The sequence below is a fragment of the Talpa europaea genome, assembly GCF_964194135.1.
Source record: "Talpa europaea genome assembly, chromosome: 11".
NCBI lineage: Eukaryota > Metazoa > Chordata > Mammalia > Eulipotyphla > Talpidae > Talpa > Talpa europaea.
The window spans coordinates 94,398,447-94,414,468 of NC_140078.1; the positions used below are offsets into that span (position 1 = coordinate 94,398,447).

The 16,022-nt window shown below is 46.2% G+C and overlaps 1 protein-coding gene across 1 annotated transcript in view; it reads right to left on the minus strand.

The window, feature by feature from the left end:
• CPNE4 (copine 4) overlaps positions 1-6,473 on the minus strand; it is a gene marked incomplete at its 3' end in the record, with an annotated part of 335,804 nt that extends 329,331 nt beyond the window's left edge. Inside the window, exon 1 of the mRNA XM_084247517.1 lies at positions 6,406-6,473. Coding sequence (XP_084103643.1) covers positions 6,406-6,458 — 53 coding nt within the window. The 5' untranslated portion in view covers positions 6,459-6,473. The remainder of the gene's footprint in view (positions 1-6,405) is intronic.
• Between the last annotated feature and the right edge of the window lie 9,549 nt (positions 6,474-16,022).

The following is a 16,022-nucleotide window of genomic DNA, read 5'->3' on the forward strand; positions in this document are numbered from 1 at the left end:
ATAATGCCATCAAATGCCCTTCTCCTTTCTCCTCTGGATTCAGACCCCTCAGAATGCAGGGGGCATTGATCACATACAACATGCACTGTTGACCTCCAACACCCTTCCCTCCAAGTGGAAAAAAACGCATTTTGATGTGAAAAAAGGCTCTAATGGAGCAGAGTAGTTCAAAGCACATGGAACACGAAGACAGAGAAAGGCTGGTGCAAACCATCTAAACACATTTAATTGGGTTCCAAAGGACCCAAAGACAGGTGAGGCTACACACTTGTCCATCAATCCGTGTTTTTCTCTGTGATCATTTTCCTTAGCTAGTATGATCTTAAGGTTTTCAGTCATGAATATATCTCAAATCAGGTGATGATGGGAAGAATATCATGTAAAACTTATGTGGAAACAGCTAACATCTTTGCTTCCTACTAAGAAGAAGGAGGCCATTTTTAAATCAGAAATTTACATGCAGATCAAGAAACATTGTAGTACAAGATAGCCTGGAATTAAAATCTCTAGAAGCAGGGTCTCCTTAAGATAAACAGATGATTTAAGCAAAAAGCCATGTTGCTACCAGAGACCTCGAGATAAACAGAAAGTCTTTGAGCACAATTTATAAACAATTTACAAACTTCAGAGCAACAATTTTTAAAGAAATATTTGGAAGACCTACTAAAGTGGTGATCTCATGCTGGGAAACTTGCTGGCCCCCACCTGGGTCTGCTCCCAATAAAGTATGCAGGAAGAGTCTGGAAGAACATTAGGGAGGGGAGCACTCTCAAAAAAGGGGTAAGCTTGATGGCCATGGGAGTTTTCATGTGAGGACACATCAGTAACCTTTGGTTCCAGTACAGGCAAGCCCTTCTCACCCAATTCATTAAAAATTGCCCAAGATTCAACATCCACTCCTGCATGCATGCTTTTATGTAATAGTCAGGGGAAATCACCTACTTTGATGTGATTTGATCCTGTGAAACCATCAGAATCTTCCCATCAGAAATAAGGGAGAAGATTGTGCCCTCTTGTACTATGCACATTAACACAGGTGTCCTCTCTGTATTTGCCAAGTCTCCTATGTTTATCCACCTCCCTACATGCACACACCTTTGACCTACTCTGAGCTCAACCCCTGATCTGCTAGAGTGACTTGTCATTTCTTTAAAAACGAACAGACAAATAAAATGAACTTAACCTAGAAGTGGTAGCTCAGCAAGAGAAATGAAAACATCAGAAGTTATCTAATCATAGACAGATAATTAGATAAGTTATCTAATCATAGCCTTTCTCTGTAGCCATACTGAGCTCTGTATTATCACCTGGGTGATAAAAAGAAATGGGACGTTCCTAAGTGTAAAGGGCATCACAAGTAAAATAGATAAACTTGTTGCTTGCCTTTGGCTCTTGAACAGAAGGTGCTCTGCACTTTAACCAGTGCAGACCAACTACAACACATTGTCATGGATTCAAAACACCTATCCTCTAGCAAAGAATTTTTTGGAGGTGGTTGGTAGGACATGCAGCAAAACATAAAATACAAATGTCTTTGTAAATACAGACTGTTGAAAGGACGGTAGAAGGAAGGATTATGAGAAAAGAACGTTTCACTTGTAATTTTCCCCCTCAAGAGTAAAGAACATTTTTAAGTACCTTGGACAGCTCTAAGTGCTGTTTAGGAAACTGAAAACCAAGTCAGCCAAGAACAGGCAGAGGAGTTTTGTTGGGCTTTAAAAATGCCTGGCAAAGCAGCAAAAGGATGAAGAGCTAGCTTTGCACATTTTTGAACATAAGCATAAAGAACAGGGGTAGGGTGGGGGTGGGGAGATCTGCCCCCCAAAGAGCACGGGTATCTGTGGCATCAAATCAGAGGGTCATGGGGGGGGGGGGATTGACCACTGTGTAGAATATTGCCCTTGCAAACTTTCCTTACACAAGCTCCCCTCCCAACTCCAGCCCCACTACTTTGCTCCTCTTTCCTCCTCCACCCCCAAAGCCCCCAAAGCATGCACTTCTGAAGCTGGTACCCCAGGGATCACCTCAGCAGCCAGTGATTTTTCCCAGAGCCTGGCAAGTTCTGGGACTGGATGCCAGTCCAGCAAGGCCTCAGGGGAGGGAGGGGGCAATCGGATCTGAAGGGCAGCCTGGGAACTGGAACCTTAAAGCCCACCCACTTGCTACAAGAGGAAGGAACGTATCTTTCTAAGAGTATTTCTCAGGGTTCAGCCTGCTCCCCACACTGACTTGACTGGGTGTAGACCACCTCCTAATTGTCTCCTCTGGATCCTGCCCTAAGAATCCTGAGGTGAATGTGATCCCACACGGAACCTTGACCTCTTTAATCAGCTGTGACTACCACTAACCAGTTTTTCAGGTCCAACCCTCCTTCCCCACTAGCCCCTGGCTACTTCATTTGAGAGGAAGGAGCGCTGAGGAACTTAGCTGCTTCAAGGGATTTGCATCTCAGGCTTAAAACCCAAGAGTCCCTCCGCATTGCAAGTGGGGTTGGGGGAGTAGGTTGAGAGGCTGAACCCAGGCGCAGCTAGGTCAAGTCTACGATAGATACCGCCACAGTTGCCCACAGCTTTCTCACCGTGACAGGGGAAGCTGCAACTTCAGACACACTCCCTCTCCTTCCCCAATTTCCAAAACAATAATGTCAGCCCCCCTGCAGGACTTCCCCACCCGCCCCACACTGGGCGCAGCAGGCCCCCCTCCACGGGCTTCCTCCCCACGCCACACACCCCACCCCACCTGGGCGAGCTGAGCTGGGCGAATGTCAGGCGAGATGTAGGGGGTGAAAGTTCCTTTGGATTAAAGACTATGCTTGCAGCCACAGCAGCAACGGTAAACAAGCAGATAGGAGCGAAACCCAGTGCATTCTCAAAAGTTGGTCTTGCTACGCAGCAGCCCCAACAGACTTTGCAATCACAGCACCCCGAGAACACAGGAATGCAGAGTTGGCATTTACTTACCTGGGTGTGCCAACCTCGAAGAGTGAAAGAGAATTCGGCCCGGGAAGAGGGCTGTCCCGCCCCCAGGACGCACAATCCGGCTTGGGAGTGGAGGCGGTGCAGTTGTGTAGTGGTGTGAAGGGGGTCGGCCTTCCCTCCCCCCTCGTCCTCTGAGGCCAGTTTAGCAACAGCAGATGGAAAAGATGCTGAGAGCAGAGTTTGGTCTCCCCGGAAACCCTGACTCCATTCTTGGCGAGGGGGCTGGGGAGAGGGTGAAATGTAGGAGGGAGCAGCCCGGCTCTCAGGAACTCCGAGTAAAGTGGCAGCAGCGTGGGGCCGGGGGCAGAGGCGCGAGCAGGGCGGGCGGCGGAAGGGCGGGCACGCGGGCGCTGGCGGGGAGATGGCAGCTGCTCAGAGATTTCCACCTTCTGACGAAGCCCGTGCGCCCCGCAACCCGCCAGATACTAGTTCGGAAACCTCCGCGCGAGCGCCCCCTGGGGGGTTCCGGGGGAGGCGCGCCCTGCCCCGGGAAGGCCGGCCAAGCCCCGCCCGGACAGGGGTGGTGGAGAGGTGGGGAGGTGGGCAGGTGGGCAGGTGGGGAGGTGGGCAGGTGGGGAGGTGGGGAGGTGGGCAGGTGGGGAGGTGGGCAGGTGGGGAGGTGGGTAGGTGGGGAGGTGGGCAGGTGGGCAGGTGGAGAGGTGGGGAGGTGGGCAGGTGGGCAGGTGGGGAGGTGGGGAGGTGGGCAGGTGGGCAGGTGGGGAGGTGAGGAGGTGGGGAGGTGGGCAGGTGGGCAGGTGGGGAGGTGGAGAGGTGGGGAGGTGGGCAGGTGGGGAGGTGGGGAGGTGGGCAGGTGGTGTGGTGGGGAGGTGGGGAGGTGGGGAAGTGGGCAGGTGGGGAGGTGGGCAGGTGGGCAGGTGGGGAGGTGGGGAGTTGGGCAGGTGGGGAGGTGGAGTGGTGGGGAGGTGGGGAGGTGGGCAGGTGGGGAGGTGGGGAGGTGGGCAGGTGGGGAGGTGGAGTGGTGGGGAGGTGGGCAGGTGGGCAGGTAGGCAGGTGGGGAGGTGGGCAGGTGGGGAGGTGGGCAGGTGGGCAGGTGGGCAGGTGGGCAGGTGGGGACTGCGCTCTCCATCCAATTCAGTTCTCTAAGTGCTGGGGCCTCACTTCTTGCCCTTCAGGAGGGGGTGGAAGTGATACTTCTTTCCGCACACATGAAGGAAACTTCTTGGACAGATGCTCAAGTGCCACCCGAATTTGTGTGGCTGCTGCTCACCTCCCTGGCCCCAAGTGTGGACAGGGGAAGGAGTCCCGTCATTATTTTTTTAGTAAATAAATGGACAAGAGGTCTTTCTTCATGGCCGTAATGTCTTCTTGACCATATCCACCTCACAAATAAGTATGTTTTAAATCTCGGGGAGTACCTATATTTAAAAATAGAAGCAAGTGATTTCTTATGTAAAGGGTAACCAGGGTGTGTGCTGTGGCGCACTTCAGAAAGCATGGCTTTCCTGTTCCCACCTTGGTCAAATTCAGTCAAATGAGCGGATGGAGGGTTCCGCTGCAAATTTGGTCTGCTTCTGCAACAGGTGATAAAGTGGACAACATTGTGCATATAAGTTTTGTCAAAATCACAAGATGGACTTGAAAATCTTTAAGGTCCAAAGAAGGATCTCGCTGGCATTGGGATGAGGTGGAGGATGCTGCATCTAGGCGGGGAGGGGCATTTCTATATTCTTGGGGCTCTATGATTGCAAAGTCTGTTGAGGCTGCTGCATCGCAAGACCAGCTTTTGAGAATGCACTGCGTTCCGCTCATATTTGCTTAGAGGGGGCCTTTCCTCCCTCCTAAGGCACCAGCTGTCACCACCGCTTTTCATATGCCGAGGTTACCAACCAGTAGCTTTTCATCAAGCACATAGCACTGAAATGCAAAGGCCAGAGAAGGAGAAACAACAGGGTGAGGAGCAGGCTCCCCAGGAATGGTTCCATGGAGGTAGTTAGGAAGATCTCTGAGAGACAATGGAAACGTTTTCAGAAAGAAAACAAATTAACATTTTTCTTCCCCCAGGCTGCCTCTCAAGACCTTCTGAAGTAAGATGACACTAAATATACCCCTAGACAAAATCTTAGGGAGCTGGCCTACTCCCTGAAGCTCCCCAGAAATCTTCCACTCACTTTGGATAAACTTAGGTCCCATGTTAAGCATAGGCCAATCACTGTGGCCTTCAGAGCTGAGGTCCCCCAATGGGTGAGGCCTCCAGGGTGTGGGGGCACTCCATCCACCTGCTCTCTAGCCCTCCAGAGCCAGGGTGGGGTCCCACCTGATCCACCACCAGAGAGTGAGACACAGCGATGGAAATCCGTGGGTCCCCAAGGAAATCCAGGTTCCCCAACCAGGAAAGGGGGATGTATGCTAGACAACAAAGTCAACATCTGTTTACTAAATGTGAAAATATTAACTCAGAAAATATACCTTCCAAGTTTAAGTAAGAAGTGTCCTCAGAGATGAACTTGGAGTATGAACTGGACTGAACTTTAAAAAAGTCATCATGAATTTTCTGCATGTTGATTGTGTTCTCTGAAATTTAAGTTCCACGAGGCTGGGGATGGTCTGTTTTGTTGTCTTGCTCGTGACTGTAACCCCAGTGCGGGGCACAACATCTGTCACTTGGCATAGTCAATAAACATTGGTTAAATGATATTTTAAAAAGTGCCTTCAAGACAAAACACACCTCTTGGTTTATAGCTGAGAGAAAAAAATTAAGATGTGCTAAGGATGACCGCGCTCCAGGCAATCTGCTAGCCACTGCACAACCACCTCTTCTCATCCTCTCAACAACCTGCCCAAGTACATTTTCTTACATGTACAAAAACAAAACCAGAAACCATCACGCAGTTTGGAAAGTGCAAATGGCCAGAGCAGAGAACACAACCAGCTGAGGGGAGGTCAGGGAGTGTGAACTCAAGGCTCTGAGGGACAGCTGAGAAAGGCTGGACCAATGAGCCTGGCAAAACGGAGGAGAAGAAACACTGTCCAGAGGGAAGAATCCAGTACAGTCAGCTCTAAAACCACCCCCCCCCATGTTAAAAGCATAGACACATAAACGAAACACAACTTGTGACGAATATGGTTTCCTCTGCCAGCAGGATCTGGCTCCGTAATTAGAAACAAACAGTCACCCGCAAGCCAGTGTGCAGAACACACGTGCAGCCGTGTGCCAGAAAGTTGGATTTTTTTCCTTAAGGCATGACACCGAAGGTGAACTCACAGAAGCGCTTTACATGGCACTGAACTCAGAATTCACCCTCCTCTCCTGTGAAATCAACAGCTCATCTCTCCAAATGGACATACAACCAGCTACGAACTCTGGTCACACGCTCGCTGCCCTGCTCTCCGGCCAGGGGCCCTGCTGCAACAATGACATCAAAATCGCCTTATCTGCATCACTCACCTCCTTATCTGCATCACTCACCTCCTTCCAATTCTCCTTTTCGTGGACTCTGAGATGCTGGGTTCTACAGCCATAGTCAGAATTATCTACAGCCAAGCCAGAGCCACCGAGCCACTGGTGTTCCCGAGCCGCAAGGGAGGCTCCTGCACTGGGTAGCTTCACTTGCTGGGTCTCTGATAACATAAGGGGAGGCATCGCTCACTGTCCTGTGCCAATATGAAAGGCACCCCACCCATCAGTGTGACAAGTGTGATGCTGGAAGGGAGCCAGGGAACAAAAGGGAAGAAATGTTGATTCTTACCAATGCAGTTGATACCATTTTTTTTTTTAAAGGGTGGCAGATGATGAAGGGAAAAAACAGAGTGAGTGCCCTGCATTAAAAACCTTGGATCCTTCCCGGAATGAGTCAGGGTGAGCATTTTGTTTTGAAATTGAATGTTTTCTTTTTTTTTCCCCCCCCTTTGAGCTGTGGGATGGCTACATACTCAACCAGTCGAAGGGAGTGCCATAAATAACAGGATTTATTTTTGAGGCTTTGGATCAAATAAAAGCCTTGAATCTCACCCCAGGGTTATTTATAGCTGAAAAATGTATTTTTTTTCCCTATTTCATGTGATTTTGAAATTTGACTGACTTGTCTTCCTCTGGTTTCTGCATTTGCCTGCCTGAGATGGGTTTATTACTGGAAAGCAGAGGGGAATGCACTGAGAAAGCCCTGCTGACGTGCTGAGTGTCCAGAGAGTTATCAACACCGTGCTCCAAGCTGAAGCAGGGGACACACCTTCCACTGCCAGCCATTCTACCTGGAGACCCTGCCTGACCTCCAGCCACCTCTGACATGGACAGCTCAGGTGCTCAGGGGCACTTTATACCCTTTTCTACCAGTAGGTGGCGTCACAGCCCCTCTAGCGTTCCTTCACTGCATTTCAAACAGCAGGGACAGAGCACTTGCTTTCTCAGTGTTCATTCACCCACAGGTGTTGTGATAAAGAACACTAAGGCAGCTATTATTTCTGAGCAGATTTATCCCATCTATCTTAATCCAGCCTCTCAGTCACCCCTCCTCAGTATCAGTTGCCTCACTGAACGCCAAGACTACTTAATGTTCATGCAGCTACACCATGCCTCAGTTTTGGCCATCACCCTCCTGGGACTGCATTCTTTGAGGGTTAAGGAATGTTAGCGTGCAGCGAGCAGCTGGGGAGACTGCCATTTGCCTCATCTTTATTCATTTCTCTTTGTTTTTCCTTGTGATAGGAAGAGCACAGTTATGTGGGAGGGAGGGAGCGCGGTGCTCAGCCCAAAGCCCACATTTCCCAGCCGTTCTTACAAGTGAGGTAGCCCCGTGACAGTGGTGTGGCAACTAGATACATGTGGCTACTTAGATGTATTAAAATGAAGTAAACTTAGAAATTCATATCCCCAGTCACTCTAGCCACGTTTAAATGCGCTTTGTCATGAGTGGCTAGGAGCTGCCATCTTGTATAATTTAAATGCAGAAAACTTCCATTGTCACAGAAAGTTCTGTTGTGTTGTACAGCACTCGTGGAGCTAGTGGGTGGACATTATAGGGCATCTTCTAGGGTCTCATAAGGGATAGAAAAATTGACTGAGCTGGCATGTAACTTTATCCCATCAACCCCTTTCACCCCCCTTCTCTGAACCTGAAGGTGAAGATGGGTGAGCCATCAAGTGACTGTGAAGCAGCAAGCACCTGCCAGGGCAGGTTAAACAGAAAGAGAAAAGGAACCTGGGTTTTTGCTATCATGAAGGCAAATACTTTATTGCCCATTTTATTGGGAGAAAACTAAAACTATCAGTTGATTAAATCCACTATTTTCAGCTTTTTATTACTAACAGCCAAATATTATTTCTAACTGATATACCCTCAGAAGGTTACCTGGACACTTTTCTATTAATGGCCATGAAGAAACAGATTTCTTTCTAGTTTCTTTTGTTTTGGACAGAGTAGAGGACAAGATCCTGATAGAGAAACAAAACAAAGTATATACCCCACAAAGGGGTAGTAATCATTCACTTCAATATATCAAATAGGTCAAAGTGGGAGATGGGGCGCTCACAGTACCCAAAGTAAGTACCCCATTTTAGTTTGTCTGAAAACAGCTTTACATTTTCCTGGGGAACAAGCTGGTAGATGTGGAAAGAAAAGGAAAATAGTATTTGAGCCGATGCTGTGTTAGAAACTTGGCCGAATGAGTTAACATTGTCAAGTTTAAGTATCATGATAACCCCATAAGGTAAGCATCTGTAACCGCCTTTTTGGAGATAGCAAATGGAGGCTGAGAGAGGCTAAGTTTAGCTAGTTAGAGACAGAGAGAGACGGCAAATCCAGGTCTGCTTTACTCCTGCCACGACAGCGTGATAAAACTCTCCTGGGAGTGTCCTCAGATTCTTCTTACTTGCTTATTTAAAGGCTCTCATTCCGCCTTTTTGCACAGCTTTTTTTCTACCAAAAAAAACACCGCTGATATTTCATTTCATTTTCATTAAGCTGTAGAAATTGGTCAGGCAGGTTAGAACAAAAGACTTTCTAAACTAGGAAAGAGCAGAGTCAAAGTCTCCCAGTCAAGAGGAGGCATGATGTCATCAAGGACGTGCAAATAACTAAGCAGTCCACTGCATCTGGCACAGAAAAAGGGAGGCAGGAGCAAGGACTGAAGCCAACAGGCAAGTAGGAGCGTAAGTCCAAAGTGTCTTGTAAGATGTATTTAAGATCTGGTTTGATATCATGAGCCACTTATTCCCAAAGGCTGAGGGAGGATCCAGAATTGTCCTTAATCCTTAATGAAATGAGAAAAACAAGGTTTTTTTTTACAGCTAAATTAACTTTTTGAGAGTACCTCTAACTTCATTTTTTCATGTAAATATTAGTCACTGCATTCCTGTCATCAATTTCTCGTAGGGTTTTGTCATTTTTTTAAATATCCTTACTTGGTAAAAGTGCTTATGAATTAAAGATAACCCAAGAACTGTGTACTGAGGCCTGTTCTGTGAAATCTCAACATTTGGAAACATGAGCTGGAGGGACAACACTGTAGAGTTCTGAGGAGGTGGTTGATGACCAGATGTTGTTGCTCTTTAATAAAGGAGGGATTAGTGAGAGAAAATACTAGAGTTTGGGAAGTGAGTGAGGTATCTTGTCACCGAATTTATCACTGGATCATTACTGCAGATTAGAGCTACAACAATGGACCAGACAGGTAAGGTTTCTGCCCTTGCGAAGTTATCAGTCAAGGTAGGAAGATAGACTATGAACAAAGAAAGACAGAGAGACACCATATTTAAAAAAGCAAGGAAAGGGTCTCCCCTGGTGGCGCAGCGGTTGAGTGCTGGGTTGCGAAGCTGCCTGCAGCCTCTGCAGCGCCAGTTCGTTCCCCGGCTGCTCCCCGGCCACCAGAGGAGGCTCCCACATGGCACGCAGACCTCTCCTGCCGCCCGCTGCTCCCCTCAGCAGTGTACTTCGGTCCTTCTGCCTGCTCTGCTCCCCGCTCTGGCTCTGGTGAATTCTCTCACCCTCCCGCGCTTCTGACTGTACCCAGTGCTTGTATAAATAAATAAATAAATCTTTAAAAAAAAAAAAAAAAGCAAGGAAAGAGGGAGGAACCTGGAACATGAAAAAAAAAAAAAAAAGGACATGAAAAACCTGGGGAACTCCAAAAGTCTGGCATTTACTTAACCGTCATGCACCAACATTGGTTTTTTAGTTATGACAAATGTTATGGTAAGATGCTCCCTATAACATCAGGGAAAACAGGTGAGAAGTCTATGGAAATTCTCTGTACAATCTTTACAACTTTTTTTCTAAAGGTAAAATTATCCCAAATTGAAAGTTTGCTTTTAAACAACCCACAGGGCTTCCCCGGTGGCGCAGCGGTTGAGCGTGGGGTTGCGAAGCTGCCCGCAGCCTCTGCAGTGCCGGTTCGATCCCCGGCTGCTCCCCGGCCACCGGAGGAGGGTCCCACATGGCGCGCAGACCTTTCCTGCCACCCGCTGCTCCCCTCAGCAGTGTACTTCGGTCCTTCTGCCTGTTCTGCATCCTGCTCTGACTGGTGAATTCTCTCGCCCTCCCGCACTTCTGACTGTACCCAGTGCTTGTATGAATAAATAAATAAATAAATAGATCTTAAAAAAAATAAAAAAATAAAAAAACCACAACTTTTCCAACTGTTTCCTTGGGCTGACATTAGACAAACTGAAGTGAAGGTTTTTGAGACATCAATTTCAGGGTTTTGAGACATTTTGTGAAATGAGCAGGTGTGGGGCTGCTAGACTTAAGCGGCCTGCCAGCCACCATTACGGTTACCTGCAGTTCTGCATTCCTATACAAGGTCAGAACTGCCCTTCAGAACTAGTCAATCAGCCATATGAGCCAAACCTTGCAAGGTGCCTTTCATATCAATCAAGAGCAGAAAGCTTGCTCACTCTGGGAAGGGGATGCATCAAGAGGTATGACCGGGAATGCCCAAGGGGCCGAGGATCGATGTATGACAAGGGACCCCAGAAGCTGATCAGTGGAATTGTTGATAAGATTAGGACCATGGCCTGGGGCCTGGGGTGTAGTTTCGATGACAACACTTGGTCATCAAGCTGATAATATGGTCAGCAGACTCGTGTCCCCCCCAAGCCCTAGATGACATTCCTGAATTTCACCCATCATTTTCTCCTTGTCCTCCTAACGCACATAGCTGATGCTCTGTGATTATTCTATCAATAAAAATGGCCAGGATCTTGCTCTCAGCAGCATCCTGTCTTGTGCAGCCTGCTCCATGACTCCCATGTCTTTATCAGTGTGGTGTTGAGCAGGAGGTGGTTTAACTTGACCATCTTGTTTGCCTACTTGGTAAGTAAAAACCTTACTTTATCTGCTTGCTGTAGTTAAGTCAAATGTGTCTCCTCGGCAAATTCCACAGGCAGCCACTCCGCAGTTAACTCCTGGCAGAGTCAGAAAGAAGATTGACTATTGACTGTGACGCCAGAGGATTAGCACCCAGCCCACCTTCTCCAGCCAGGCTGGTTCTCAACAGGCAAAGGAATGAAGAAGTGCCCAATAAAGAGCCCTCTTGGGAAACAAGGCCAGAAAGCCAGAGGACGCCACTTCTACATAGTCATTTTTCTGGCAACTCTGTTTTCTGTGCTTCTTCCAGTGGTGCTGCCTTTAAAGTGAATCACTGGTGATCAGAGGCAGACCGAAATAACACATTGTTCCTCCAGAGAAGAGAAGTCCTATCATTCTGAGGGTATTCTTGGGGGAGAAAGAAGAGCAAGAGACAGACCACATTGCCTACTTTTTCTAAAAGCAAGACCTATAATTTTGCCATTTTGAAAATCTTTTTTAAAAACACTTGCCGGTTGGGAAGGCATCAGGCACTAACGCTGAGGCGTATATGAAAAGCTCATCTGTTCTATTTCACTCACCTCCTCCTCAGAGCAGTGCACAGAGGGTCATCTGCATTCCATCTGATGGGCATTTATAGGAAGGGAAAATGAACAACTGCTGAGCATCTATGTGCCAGGCACCAAACTGGGTTCCTTCAGGTATGTTCTTCTCAATTTCTCTCAACAGTGCAGTACAAGAGTGTGGGAGATTCCACAACAGTCACTTGTCTTGCACTCCCTGTCTCCACACCCTCTGTGATGTGTGTCTGCAGCTTTTCCCATCAGGGAGGGGGGCTGTTTCTCCACCCTCTTGAATCCGGGCCCTCCTGGTGATTTGCTTTGGTCAACAGAAAGCAGCAGCAGGGATGCGGTGTCAGTTCTGAACCCAGGCTTTTAAGAGGCCTGGCACATTTCCCCAAGCCATGGTGAAAACAGGCTGCCTGGATAGGGGATGGGCCAGCGATGAGCCACTGTGGCTGCAGCCCCATGTGCAACAGCCCAGGGCCGGCCAGCAGACCAGCCCCAGCCAACCCTCACTCGGCCGCAAACACATGAATGAGCCAGGCCCAAAACACCCAGGCCAGGCAGAATTGCAAGGTAATAAATGCCCACATTTTGGTAGTGATTTGTTCTATAGCAATAGCAAATCGAGAAAAGAAGATAATCTTAGTTCCTGTTAAGATGTAAGAAAAGAGAGATTTGAGAAGTTAAGCAATTTCCCCAAGTCCACACAGCTAGTAAGTGGGGACAGTCTGGATTCAACCTGAGGACTCAATAAATCTAGGATCTCTACTCCTTCTATTATAAACCCTGCCCACGGACAGAGACATGAAGAAAAACTAACACAACCCGATGTCGTAGCTGTTGAAATGCAATGAAACTAGTCACTTTCCCACTGTCTTCTAGACAGCACACGTGTGTGCCCGTGTAGCTGAGGAGCAACCTGTTCGGTGGAGAGTTAGATAACTAACTTTTAACTTCACCAAAATAACCTGTCACAAGTATTCATCCTGGTATTAATCCATAACTGTTTTTGACAAACTGACTTGTTTCTCCCTTAAAAGCAAAGTCAGTCTAAGGCTAACCTCTCAGCACCCCTTTACACCCTCCCGATGCCCGAGAACCCTACCTCCCCTCTGCCATCCCTCCTTTGTCCATGTCTCTTTCTAAGCTGGTTCCCTTTGATCTCTTTCTAACTTTCCCTATCAAAATCCACCTAACAGCAGTTAATGAATACCTGCTAGCCCCATCCCCAGTTTCGGAATTGCTTAATTTATTTTTTAAGTTGAGGTAATGTTGGTTTACATCATGTTTGTATTGGGGGAGCACAGGATCCCCCCCGTCAGGTGTGCCATAGTGCGCCCACCACCAGAGCACCCACAGTCCTCTGTCACAGTCCACTGCACCCCTTCCACTCAGTCCTACTTCTCTTGAGGACTGCATTAGGTTCTGATCCAACCCCACCCCGCATCAAGTACTGATGATGAAAGTGAAATAGTGTGGCACTAAGAGAACATACTGTAGCCATATGAGGGAAAGAAAGAGAGAGAGGAGAGACGTGCTAAAAACTGTTCAAAACCTAACAGAGACAACTAACTTTTCTGACAGTATTTCATGATATAATCTTTCTATGGAGTTCTATATAAAATGAAATCAATAAAATAAGACCATAAAGCAAAGGTAATGAAATAACTGGATGAGCTGAAAATTGAGATTGCAAAGATAAGGAAATGAGCCAAAGACCAAAACAACCCGTTATGGAACAAGGAATACAACAGACACAGCTGAAAACAATTATGAATATATAAGGAAGACAATCACAGTGAATGTAGAAGAAAAAAAGAGCCTAATACAAAAAGAAGAAAGATAATGGATGCAAAAAATAGATAGAAAAAAAAAAACCAAAGGCTTAATATAAAGCAAAGTATTATATTTCCTTTTCAGAAATAGAAAACTCAATAAAAGGGACATAAAATGTATTAAAAACTACAGAAGCGATTTTCCTTGAATGAAGGAAAAACAATCTATAGACTGGAAGAACACAAAGAGTCCGAGGAAAAATTAACAATTGAGAAAGAATTATTAAAATCTTAAATTATTGTACTCTGAGGCTTAAAAAAAAAGTTCTTTGAGTGTTTGGTACACCAAAAAGCAAGTCCTGAGGACAACATATAGGATTTGATTTCAGAAAGTTCTGAGTTCAAGAAACTGTGACACAAATCAGTCTTGCAAGGTCAAGTTGTTTTTCAAGAGCAGGAACCAAGAATGGCTTTTACCCGGAAGGAGAAGGCCTACTGCCCTAAGGACTGGAAAACACTCACAGGTCTTTAAATCAAACAAAAAAAAATTTAGTTGTTTTCTCTTCCTTGCAAGAAGAGAAAAACTATAGTAAAAAGGACTAGTTTTCAAATAATGAAATCGGGATTAAACGATTATGAAATAAAATGAAGTCAATGTTATAAATCTTGACTATCTAAAATGACATAGAGCTAGCTAAAGGAAATCCTAAAGTAAGAGATGAGAAAATAAGAGGAAATGCCACACGCCACTGTATCATTTTCCTTAGCACAAGCAGTATCGGGTAAGCACAGGACACGCTACCAACCACAGGGGCTTCTCCCTGCCCCTGATTCCACCAGCTCTCACCTCATCCAGAGGAAGTGGGTCTCAAGCTTCAGCGCGCAGGGTCGTGCCTGGAGAACTTGTTACAATACAGACAGCTGGACCCTGCCTCCCAGTTTCTGAGTCAGTGCTTGGGGCCTGAGAATCTGCATTTCTAGCAAGTTCTCAGGTGATTGCTGACTCTACTGATGCAGAAACCGCTGTTGCAGAAGGAGCTTTTCAGAACTAGATTCTCTGATAAAATCAGGGTTTGGTTTTGTTTTTTTTTTTTTTTTTTAGTTTAAATTGAAGGAAGTTTAATAAATGTCGTTTAAAGCGATATATAAAATATGACCTCTTAACATAATTATCATTTCCACTTAACCTACCCATTTTTCTATTTTTACATGTGTCTGTAGAGAGAAAGGGAATGGAGAGGAGGAAGGGAAGGGAAGAGATATGTTTAGAATATTTAGAATAATGTGCACTTAATGATAGTGTGACGATCTTATTTGCACTTTTTATATCCTTTGAATCTCTTATAATGAGCCTATGAAACGTTTTTTACAAAATAGTAAGGGCATTAACAATAATGAATTACAAGTCCAGAAATGACTTATTTGATCTATATTTCATTTTCTCAGAGTGCCCCCGAGAAATGTGTTTAGAGGGTCCTGATTGCCTCCAATGATATCTGTCATAAGAGGTTAGCAACTCAGCCCAAACACCCCTCTCTGCCCCTAATAACTTTGAATGGCTCTTTCACACATCAATACAGCCACTTCCTTTCAGAAAAACAGCGTTTTCAGCTCTGCTACCTCTTTTTACCAACCTCATATGCTTGCTGCCTGCCACATGAAATCATGCCTTTCAGAATGATCCTAGAATCAGCTCTTCTAATTTTTTTAGGAATTGTGGTGAACAAATTCATACTAAGAGTTTCTATAACCTTTGAGATTTTATAACCTCTTCACACCCTGCCTCAATTTCATTAAAGATGCTTCATGGATTTCTCCTTGTCCTGAAATCTATCTATTCCCCTGACTCATTTCTTTTTTTTTTTTTAAGATTTACTTATTTATTTATACAAGCACTGGGTACAGTCAGAAGTACAAGGAGGGTGAGAGAATTCACCAGAGCCAGAGTGGGGAACAGAACAGGCAGACTGATGAAATACACTGCTGAGGGGAGCAGCGGGCAGCAGGAGAGGTCTGTTGCGCCATGTGGGACCATTGCTGGCAGCTGGGAATTGAACTGGAGCTGCAGAGGCTGCAGGCAGCTTCACAGCCCAGCACTCAACCACTGTGCCACCAGGGGAGACCCATCACCTGACTCATTTCAATTCCTCTCCTATAGGCATGTTTTTGTGATATGCCCACCTTATATTATTGTAATACATTTAGCTATCAAACTTAAAATGTCTTCTCCCCCAGGATCAATGACTACTTCATACATCATTTCAGATCTGGAAATAAGGGTGGAGGGAACAAAAATAAAACATTACCAATTATGAACTACCAAATTACATCTCAACTTCAGAATAACTTCCCTCAGTGAAGGAAATGCAGCTGCTAGAAGCACCTCTGAAATGCATAAAGAAAAGCATTAACACCAGCGAGTCCAACCTCAGTGGTCAGAAA